The sequence below is a fragment of the Haplochromis burtoni genome, unplaced genomic scaffold (genome assembly GCF_018398535.1).
Source record: "Haplochromis burtoni strain Fernald_Lab_line unplaced genomic scaffold, NCSU_Asbu1 Contig_309, whole genome shotgun sequence".
Classification (NCBI taxonomy): Eukaryota; Metazoa; Chordata; class Actinopteri; order Cichliformes; family Cichlidae; genus Haplochromis; species Haplochromis burtoni.
Window position 1 is genome coordinate 520,639 of NW_024582670.1, and position 11,499 is coordinate 532,137.

The 11,499-nt window shown below is 42.3% G+C and overlaps 1 protein-coding gene across 1 annotated transcript in view; it reads right to left on the reverse strand.

Moving 5' to 3' along the window:
- Nucleotides 1–3,299: 3,299 nt before the first annotated feature.
- stk17a (serine/threonine kinase 17a) overlaps nt 3,300–11,499 on the reverse strand; it is a gene marked incomplete in the record, with an annotated part of 44,703 nt that continues 36,503 nt past the window's right edge. Inside the window, 5 exon segments of the mRNA XM_014339711.2 lie at nt 3,300–3,769; nt 4,798–4,977; nt 7,468–7,516; nt 7,604–7,730; nt 8,223–8,370. Coding sequence (XP_014195197.1) covers nt 3,397–3,769; nt 4,798–4,977; nt 7,468–7,516; nt 7,604–7,730; nt 8,223–8,370 — 877 coding nt within the window.

An 11,499-nucleotide genomic window follows, 5' to 3' on the forward strand; every position in this document is an offset into this window, starting at 1 on the left:
TGTGTGTGTGTGTGTGTGTGTGTGTTGCAGGGTAATTGGTGTCAGCTTTAATTAGCGGCTCCGTGCCTGACACCATATAGAGCTGCTGAACTGGTGACACTATAAAACCAACATTTATACATTAACTCCGAACATGTGGAAGCTGAAGAAGGATGGATGTTATGCAGAGTTCAGGGTGGAGTGGGTGGAGATGGGGGGTGATATGTGACAAAAGGATGGCAGAAAGAGTGAAAGAAAGGGTTATGCGATGATAGTGACTATGCTATGACGTGACACGTGAGGCTGAGCTGCAGGTATAAAGATTTTTACTGGGAGTGTCCGGGACGGACGGGATTAGAAACAAATAGATCAGAAATATGTCGGAGTGCGTCAGAGCAGGCAAGGCTGAGATGGTTTGGACATGTGCAGAAGAGGAACGGTGGAGATGAGTATGGAGCTGCCAGGCAGGAGCAAAAGAGGAACACCATGAATGTAAAAGATTCATGAATGCAGTGAAGGAGGACACGCAGAAGCTTGGTGTGACAGAGGAGGATGCTGGGGATAGGCTGAGATGGCGGCAGATGATTTAGATCCCTAAAGGAAGTAGACAAAAAAAGATTTAAGGGGGAATGCAAGTGACGCTTGCATTTTTAGTATTTTAGTTTATGTGGAACTGTCCTTGAATTTTCAGATTTAAATAAAGACAATTCCACTATAAACACAACCCATGCTCATGAAATTTGGTAGTAATATAAAAATATATACAATTAAAATGAGATTATCATTACAGGTAAAAATACGTTTTTAATCTTACCTGCCACAATATATGGACCATGTCAAATAGAGACTTCTGCTTCCATCTTGTGGCCGTTGGGGGAAATGCTCCAGCTCAAGACATGAAAATGAGAATTCTGCATCAAGATGATGGGAGAAGTAGGATTGTTTGCAAACGGCTACAGTCAATCAACAGTTTATACACATTTGAACATTGCTGCACATAATTCATGACACACATGCGTACTTCTGTTTTTGCTGACAAATAGCACCCTGCTTCAACAGTGTTGAGTTCTGGGCTGTGGGGAGGCCTCTCCATGGCTCGCTGTCTTTCATTGTGTGTGCGTTTTAATCCAAGTATGCTTTTACTGCTTTTACTATTTGGGATCATTATGCTGAAAAACAAAGCCGCTGCCAATCAGACATTTGCTCCAGTGTCACAAAACAATAAACATCTGGCCAATAGAAAGTGGACCCGTGACAGTCACAGCTACAGTTGTGGGCCACACCCACTTCTAACTGGGCGAGTATAATGCTGTCTCTTTTGTCTTGTACATGCAGTACAGTCTATGCTCTGATTGGCTGGATTATCTTCTGACTCAGTGCATTCCCATGATGCACGAGTATTTCTTGTTCACTCACCTGTCTGTGCTGAATCATACTTGTTATTAATCTCTGTCTCTCTTCCACAGCATGTCTTCCTGTCTTCCTTCTCTCACCCCAACCGGTCGCAGCAGATGGCCCCGCCCCTCCCTGAGCCTGGTTCTGCTGGAGGTTTCTTCCTGTTAAAAGGGAGTTTTTCCTTCCCACTGTTGCCAAAGTGCTTGCTCATAGGGGGTCATGAGATTGTTGGGTTTTTCCCTGTATGTATTATTGTAGGGTCTACCTTACAATATGAAGCGCTTTGAGGCGACTGTTGTTGTGATTTGGTGCTGTGTAAATTAAACTGAATTTGGAGTACAGAGCATTTTATCTGGATCTTTGCATTTCCACAAGCTTTTAAAATACAGTGCAAAAACTACAGCGCACTCTCCGCAAAACACTTATTGGTTTAATCAGTAAATAAGACAACTTTCAGCACTTTTGTAGTGTTTATTTACAGCACAGCACATTCATGTACAAATCTGTTTAGCTTAGAATTTCACAGACATTACATTTACAGGACAGACCCAATTGAAGTCTGGAGAGTTCATCGCTTCCATGTCCAAGCTGGAAATGATCCGTGTCCACATCAGGAAGGACTGAACCCTGAGGAGACCAGTCTGTTTTCTAAAAGGAAGGTTTTCTATGTGACGTGGGTCTTTAAATCATATTGTTTTACACTAACACAAATTTTTGAAAAAATCTCAGTAATATTTGTAACATTATACAGAAATACTACTACTGCTGATAATAACCATGAAAAACAGCAAGAAGTGAGGCCATCGTTCTCTGCGCATGGCACTAAATACAAATACACAGGAGGCTCAGTGAAATGCAAACATGCCAACAGAGATTTGATCGTTGGCAACTGCACATCGCTTATGTGTGTGCTTTATTTAGCCACCACCCTCCTGCTGAGGTCATGAGTCCAGGCTGCTCTGAGGGTGCAACACATTTCCTGTCAGTCACTCTGCATGCTCCAACCTTTCTGAAATATTTTGCTGGCATCAAATTAAAAATCTTAAATATTAATAAAATGAGCGGAAATAGAAACCAGAGATCATATGTTTGAGTAATCTTTATCTGAGTGCTAAGGTGAAATAAATAAAGCTTGCAGAGTCATACAGTGGCACTCATACTCAAACCCCATTGGCTCACAGGGGGCCTAAGAGGAAGGACCACAGCACGTGTCTTCAGATGCTTCTTGTCTGATGGCTCACACGGAAACTCTGTTTGAATCCAGATATATAAACTACACTGCATTACTTCTAGAGAGCCAGCTGCAAGCGTACAAGGACTTTTATTAGTTATATTAATAAGAGAGCAGGAACAATAATGGCTGCATTTAGAAATAATTTAGAAGCATAGCACCAGCATTTTATATCTTTCCTTTATTATGCAAGCAGTTCTTTAAATTGCATTTAACTAAATAACAATAAAAAAGCTGTTCTGTAGCTTTTTCTCATATGACAGTCTCTCGTGTTTATGCCCACTGTTTGTGATCCAGAACTACAAAACAGGCGTGGCAATCGGTGTTCTGTCATCTTAAGCCAAAAATGAACTTTCAGTTTGAATCAGTGCTGGAAACGTTTGTGTACAGGTCTGCGTGTACGTATCTGTGCTGGTCTTTGACAGCTTTTACAGCTCCTATTCCCAGAATGTGAATTCTGCTCAAACACACTGAGGCGGAGGTCTCTCTTTTGGTATCAAATGGGAGCAAACAGTGTGTCATGCTGCCGCTACACTCTGTCAGTCATTACAACAGCAAACCAAATAAAATGCAACATAAAGCTACAGTAGTTACTTTAGGAGGTGTTGAGGAGGAGGAGGGTAAAGTGAAGTTGGCTTTGCAGGTTCTCAAAAAGTTCCAACAGTTGAAATAAGAGACTGACTGTGCAACAGTATCCGATTATATACTTACAGTATATATTTAAGAGGGTTTGTGTGGTAATGTGACAGCACTAAGTTGTCCTCGGTGAGATTGCTGGTGCGTGTAATGGGTCAGTAGATGAACTCTCCAGGGACTTCCTGCAGAGCACTGAAGGGCTCCTCGAACTTGAAGCGTTTGGAAATGGCTTTCTGCTCAGCAGTCAGGGCCGCCTCCTCCACGCTGGAGGCGGAGGACTGACGGCACTGACCCAGGGTGTAGGCTGCCATGACTATCAGCTCCTCTGTCAGCGGGCCATGAACTTCCCCTGCATCCTCTTCCTCAGCTGAGCTTGTACTTGTGGGAGGTTCGGGACTGCTGGTGGAGCTGCTGGTGGAGCTGGGCTCTTCCTCCACAGAGAGGATCTCCTCCACTGTCTGGTTGCCCTGAGGCTCAGTGGGCTGAAGCCACGGATGTGTGAGACAGTGCTCGGCTGTGGCCCGCTCCCTGGATACAAACACAGACCCACACGTGAAACAGTTATCCATGTCATACTCTCCAAAAGTTGATTCTGTTCATCTGGACGCAGCGTTTTGTGGGAGAAACGTTTCGTCACTCATCCAGGTGACTTCTTCAGTCTCAGCTGACTGCAGGTTTCCCCAGATCTTATAAACAGGACATTTGCATAATGACTGTAAAAAAAAAAGAAAAAAAAAGGTCCACCCCTAAAGATCGGGTCTCCCGACACAAACAGAGTATTGTTGTTTACGCTGTTAAGTGCCAGGATTTATACATCAGGGAAACCAAACAACCTCTGGTGAAGCGGATGGCACAACACAGAAGAGCTACCTCGTCAGGCCAGGACTCTGCAGTCTATTTGCCCCTACAGACCAGTGGACACTCTTTCAATGACGAGGATGTAACATCCTGAAAAGGGAGGAACGCTGGTTTGAGCGCGGAGTCAAGGAGGCCATTTACGTGAAAAGGGAAAGACCATCTCTGACTCGAGGAGGGGGCCTAAGGGTACATCTGTCACCATCTTACAATGCTGTGATTGCAGCCATTCCCCAACTCTGTGAATGGTACTCATGGCCATTGATCAGTGGGTTTTGATCAATGGTCATGAGAATTTGCATAATTAAGATTAAGGAACTGACCTCCCAGCCCATTGTTCCTTCAGTGGGCTGGTTTCAGTCATTATGCAAATGTCCTGTTTATGAGATTGAAACCTGCAGTCAGCTGAGACTGAAGACGTCACCTGGATGAGTGAAGAAGCGTTTCTCCAACAAATGCTACGTCCAGATGAACAGAATCAACTTTTGGAGATTTACTTACCTGGATGATTGAGCATGCATCAAGACATGTCATACTCTGTTTCAGCGGCAGTCAGCCATTTATCTTAAACTGGTCATAGCAGGTCAAATGTTATAAAAAATGCTGATTAAGCTCCAAAGATAAGAGAAATACACAAAGGCAAAAATGATACCACATTCTGAGGCCATATTAGAGTGAACTGTGTTGTTTCTGTGACTGACTGTGGGTGTTTGCGGAGCAGCATTTGGATGAAGGACAGAGCAGCTGGGTCCAGCTGCTGAAGCTCCTCATCACTGTAGCTCACACTGAGCTGGGAAATGTTGAGAAACGTCTCCTGCTTGTCTTCGCCCAGGAATGGAGAGATTCCTGTGAGCATCACATATGCCAGCACACCAACACTCCTAAACACACAAAGCAAAATATTCAGGCTTCGAGTGCGATCAAACGCAACACTTAAAACAAGGAACACTGTTTCTATGACAACAAAGCTAGAAAGGTGAACAATCAAAGTTCATATCTGGGATCTCGGCTTCAGTTTTGTTGGTACTCTCGTAGTTAACAGTCCAACGATACGACGTACATGCAGATAAGCAGCAAAAACTGATGGACGGCATTCACAAACACTGATGTGTGTGTCTCAGTGTTTGTATGATTCAAGCCTTTTGAGACTTTGTAAAAGATTCTGATGTTTTTTGTGATGAACATATTTATTAGGGGTGCAACGATATTCGTATCGATATTGAACCGTTCGATACAGTGCTTTCGGTTCGGTACGCATATGTATCGAACAATACAAAATTTTTAATTTATTTTATCAACTTTCCTTCTGACGATGCTGTCTGTGTTGAGCGCTCAGTGGATCTGCACTCAACAGTGCAGCCTAGGCGGAGCAGTCGAGTGCAGATTCACTGAGCGTAGGGCAAGCTAGCGAGACAGAAGCTAAGCTCTCCTTGCAACATGGCAAATTGAACCTCCCCCACCCTGCATTCCAAATTCTCGGACGTTTAGATCTTATTCTTTTTGGTTTGCAAGGATGTATGACCCCCTTCTAAGGAATGCGCGTCTATTATCGAAAAGGTAAACAGTATGTTGTAGTATTTGTGCCCATTTCAATGCTCTCAAATTCCATCACCACAACATGGGAGCAGAGTTGTTAGCCCCATCGTTATCTCCTTAACTGTTGGCCGTCCAGCCCCACGCACGGGGATCCGCGGTAGCTCGTTAACGGAGATTTGCCGTGTTGTGGCGTTAACGTCATTTCAGATTAACGCTGACAGCACTAGTGGGAACACAACGAATATGACTGCACATTTACTCCGACATCATCCTAGTGCAAAGACAAGTGGAAGCAGACAAAAACAACAAGCACGCATGCTACAAACTTTACCCGAGTCATTTAGACAGCCGTTAGCACATGATTCTCCTTATGGGGACCTGATATGTTTAATATGCTGCTGAGAATATAGCCCAGAAGAAGCGGATAGTATAGCTTTTATTTTGGAAAGAGCCATTTCTCTGTAATAAACTCTCTTTTCCAAAGATGAGTGATTCCTCAATCAGATACAGGGCTCGCAATATCGCTAGCCCGACGTCCCGGGGCTAGCGATTTTTTCAGTCGGGCTACCAAAATCTATCTCTTCCCTGCCCGTCGGGCTATTGTAGGAAGGAAAAATATATGTCAATGCTTTTGCATTCTTTCAGAAATGTAGCTGGGTAATTATGTCATTGGCATCGGTGAGCCACTGTCAATATGTGACATATTGAAATCGCGTTTGAATTTGCGCTTGTTTTTTTGCTTTCACTTTGCAATCGTGCGAACTGTGTATAGAGAGCGACAGCACTGATCTGTGAGTGATGATAATTTGTGCACCAATTCCTCTGACATCGTCTTATTAATCGTTAGCTTACTATGCAAACATGACAAGTGAAATCTCCCGCAGCAAGCTTAAACATGTGAGAGGTTGATCGCGCAGAGAATCGCTGAGCTTATGTGAGTGCGTGTAAAAGCAGCAGGATATATATTTCAGTTCTGCTGAGCCAAATAAGACAGGTCAGGGTGAAGAAGTGACAGCCAAAGAAAAGCTTACCACAAAACGGAGAAGTTATGACAAATCAGACTATAAGGCAAAAAGAAAGTGCAGCTTTATGGTTTCATGGACAAAAGAATTTCTGTGGCTGCAATATGATGAGCTAAATAACCAGGGCTGCACATAAGTGGTCCGCAGGTGCGCATTCGCTGTCAAAATAAAAAACACGCACAAGATAAGAAGTTGCAACGCGTGTTTGCATACATAAGATTTTCAGGAGGAGGACAGACATTTGTTTAGAACTCTTAAAGATGTCGAAGAAGCTCCTTTAAGCAATTACTTTGGTGTTCCTCCACCTCCAAAGAAATGTCAGGAGTCCGAACCACAAAAGAAGCGCGTATTCTCGGAAAAGTGGTTGCAGGAGGTGAGCTGGCTTCAAACAAATGATGAACGCACAGAGATGTGGTGCAGAATGTGCCGTGAAAATTTAATAAATGACAAATTAAAAAGGCATGAACATTTTTTTTGTATCGAAAAAATATCGAACCGTGACACCAAAGTATCGAACCGAACCGTGAATTTTGTGTATCGTTGCACCCCTAATATTTATATGTATTTTAAGACTGCTGAAGACAAGCACATTGCCTGAAAATCACCCATACTGCCAGTAGGGGGCAACAAAGTTAAAAGTTCTACTCAAATGAAGCTGATACTGGAAAGAAAGCTGAGGAAATTGTATTGAGATGTCTGTTTGTGTGCGACTGCTGCGATAGGTAATTAGCAAAATTCATCAAATGCAAGTTTTCAAAACCTTTTGTTCCACATGAAATTTATCTCAGTATACCACTATAGGACTTTCCTTACCACATGTCTGTTGCTGTGCTTATTGGCTCATAATTCAGAATCTCAGGAGCTGTAAAGACGAACAGACAGTTGTTTAGAATCACCCCAGTGTTCGATTCTTGTAAGGTGGTAGCAGCAAGGCTGAGCAACAACTCACCAACATACTCTGGGGTTCCCATAATCTCTCTTAGTTCTTGGTGGCTGCTGACCATCCTGGACAGACCAAAGTCCACAATCTTAATGTCACCCAGAGGAGAAGTGCTCGTCAGCAGGATGTTCTGAGGCTGACAGGACAGCACACGTGTTATCGTTAGACAGCTTTTTAAACTGTGTTAACTTGTGTGTGTTTCATGGAGTCAGCTGGCTGACCTTCAAAGCATTTTACTACAGAGTGAGAACTGAGTAGCACTTCAAGCACTTTCTATCACATGCGCAGTTATATTACCTAATAATTATGTTTGAACTGTGTTGTGGGATAACCCAGGCAAACCTTAGCCTGTGCAAATGTTGCCCATCACTTTCACACAGGAAATACTCAATTTGTGCTTTAAACTGATTTCACTGGGGCAGATGTCATTCAAAATACAGATGTTTCCCTCTGCCTCCACGTGAGATAGAAGTTCAGTTGCTGTTAGACCCATATAGACTTTTTGTGTCATGGTGATGTTTACACAAAGAATGTATCAGGGATTCGTTTACAAGATTGAAAATGTATCAACTACACAAGTGACACAAAGTAAAGGAGACGGTGGAGAGTCACGAGTGTGTCCACAAACCTTTAGGTCAAGATGAACTACATTGTTCTGGTGGAGGAAGGCCACTCCCTCCAGGATCTGTCTCATGAGCCTCTTCACATCTTCCTCACTGAAGGCCTCATCCTCTTGGTCTGACACACACTGATTGAAAATTTCTCCTCCAGCCGCACTGCAACAGAAGACACATGACGTGGGACAGATCAGTTGCAAATCTGTTGACTGGCCCTCTGTAATGTGTCAGTGTCAAAGTATCTTAACCATTCAGGCCTGCAGACCCTCAAACATTTCAATGTGTAATTCTGGGGTTGGCTGTAGGAGGGAACTGCAGCAACCCAAACTACAGACTGTATGCTTGTTTCATCCATAATTTGACCGAAATGAATATGAAGCTTTTCCTACGTGATTACTTTGTATGGTGAATCCCACAAGACCCAGCAGAAATAACCCCCTCTCTGACCTGTCTGTGTTCTGACTTGTTGGAGGTGGAGGCAGAAATAGCACATCAAATCCAAATATAGCAAACTAATTATGAGCTTGAATGGGGCCATTTACACTGTTGGTGATAACGTGTTATTTTATTCAGTCGCACACAAATAAAAAGGGTTGTAATCAAAATACAAACAGTCAAACTTACTGAACCTCTACATCTAACTTTAATTTCTTCTGACCGGATGTAAACTCAATAAACTCGGTTCAAAATATAAAGTGAGGGCAGTCAGGAATAGACAACGGGTCCCCTTAGGGTGCTGGTGAATTAGGCTTTATCTCAGAGGAAGGCAGAGAGGAGAAGGAAGAGGTTTGTGTGACTGCGTTTTTGGTTTGCAGGTTGGGAAGAAAAGTCTGGGTTAGAACTGTTGAGTCCTAATCAAAGCCAAATGTCACAGTTCCTGACAGGAAACCCATTCTGAACACTGACCAAGGTGTGAGGCACTACTGAAGCCCAGCTACAGTATAACTACGCACTTCACACATTGAGACCCAGGACCTGAGTGAAGGGTTAAGTCAAACATTTCCAGAAGAGCAATTCTGGTTTTTCATTTGTAAATTCCCAAACTTCAACCTGACCAACAGATTCCAGTCTCCAAGACCAGTCTACTTTTCCTGGACCATTTTTTAAAAAACACTGGATATCATAAAGCTTCAAGTTTAAAAGGTCTGCTCATGACACTGAAAAACATGTTTTTTATTTATGAATGCTACAAATCTCACCCCATTAACACTGTTTCTAAGGTTGTGATACATTGTTGCCAGCCCTGACCTCTCTTCCTCTCTGTGTGCCAAGAGTGCTGGCAGTGGTCTCTCTGTCATTTTTACAATAAACAGTATAAAAGATGGACATATGGGTATTTAGGCACTTGTGCATTGGCTTTTTGTTTTTTAATAAATCAGCCAGGTAGCTAGGTCCATCAGCTACTGTGTATTATTTTCACACTGAGACATGCATACAGACAGACAGACGAGCACAAATACACCGTCCATGCTTGGCAATGGTGGGAAAACATCTAGAGGTGTGGTCATACCAAATGTGTTTTTGTCTCAAGAACAGTACATAAGCTAGTTTTGTTTTTCACCCTTTTCCCTCCATCATGGCATCATGCTGAGTACAACAGAAAAATGGCATCAGCTTAAAGAAAGAATGAATAAATCTTACACTTCCTAAGAAAACAGCATGCTTTGAAGCCAGACTTGTGCTTTCCAGTGGAGCACCATCAGCATTGTCTGCCCATCTGCAAATATACAGACAGGGGAGGTGGTGGCTCATCCATTTACTGAAATCAACAGCAGACGGAGTTTCAAGTTTCAGCCCATCAAAGCAGCTGCACCATCACTTTCAAAGCCAATAAACAGTATCTGCAGATGGTAAACGGACTGGTTCATAAGTAGCACTTTTCTACTCTACCTGGGCACTCAAAGCACTTATGCAACTTGTCCTCATTCACACAGCGAATGGTTAGAAAAGGCACTTGCTGGGTACGATTAGGGTTAGTAAGTAAGTGCTTTCATTTTAACATTTGCACACGCTGATACTCTGACAGATGCATCGGAGGGCAATTTGGTGTTACCATGACTGGAACAGCCAGGTATCAAACCACCAACTTTCCAATTAGTTTATGACCTACTGCACCTTCTGAGCTACAGCAATCCCATGCAGAGAAGTTCCCTTTAACTTCAACTGCAGGATTTCACTGACAGCAGCTCCTTTGCATAATAGAAGGTGAACTAAGAAGTTGCAAACTCACTTTTGTACAGAATTCTGAGGTAGGTGATCAGGCAGGTGTCTGGCACTCAGTAGGTGTGTCTCTAGGGTTTGTAAGGTGATTCTCTGTATATTCTTCATTTCTCTTTTATGTAGTTAACGGCCTTTTTCATAATGATTACATGGAAAAAATGGTTGCATAATGAATGAATGTTTGTGCTACAGACCATTTCAAGATGTGATACTAAAAACTGAGACAAAAAAATAATTTAGCAAAGGGCACACCATGGGTATTAAAAATGTGACAAATCTATACAAAAAATAACGTCAGTGACACTATTGTTGTTGTTTCATCTAGTGTGGGGAAAATACATATGTGTCAGATGTTTAAAGATTCTTTGATGTAATACAAAGAAACAAAAGAACCAAAACAACATTTTTAGGTTGTCTGAGGTAGTGCTGTGCTTCTGCTGATCTGGCTGCATATTTCATTGCTATATATTTCAAGGGGCCATCACAGTGTTTGAGGCGGTGGTGTTGTTTGACCTGCTGCCCTCTGATCAGCGCCTCAGGTCAATCAGATCCCACACCTCCAGACTCCTTGTTTGTATACATATTTCTGCTGTTTGTTATTTATTCCTACTGTCTTACAATTTATATTTTATTCCCACAGTTGGTGTGGAGCACCCACAATGTCACTGTTCATTTAAAATGACAATAAAGCCCTATTCAGTTTTATTCTATCTAGCTGCTGGTAGACTTTTCTCAGCTTAAATCTGGAAATTTAGAAGAAACATAAGACTTTGTAGACACAAATAATGATGTTTTCCTGTTTCATTAACTGTTTACTACAGTTACAAATGGCCAGTCCTGATAAAGTTTGCTTCCTAGCTCCATTATTATTTTATTAGCCATACACTCAGAAAAATTATGGTTCTTAAATGGTTCTTCAGATGTCTTCATGGTTCTTTAAAGAACCATCATACGTCAAAGAACCTTTTTATTTTGTTGATGGTTCTTCAGCTATTACAAATGGTTCTTTAAAGAACAAAAGGTTCTTCATCCTTAGCAATCTAAGTTTGATGGTGTAAATGGCATAAA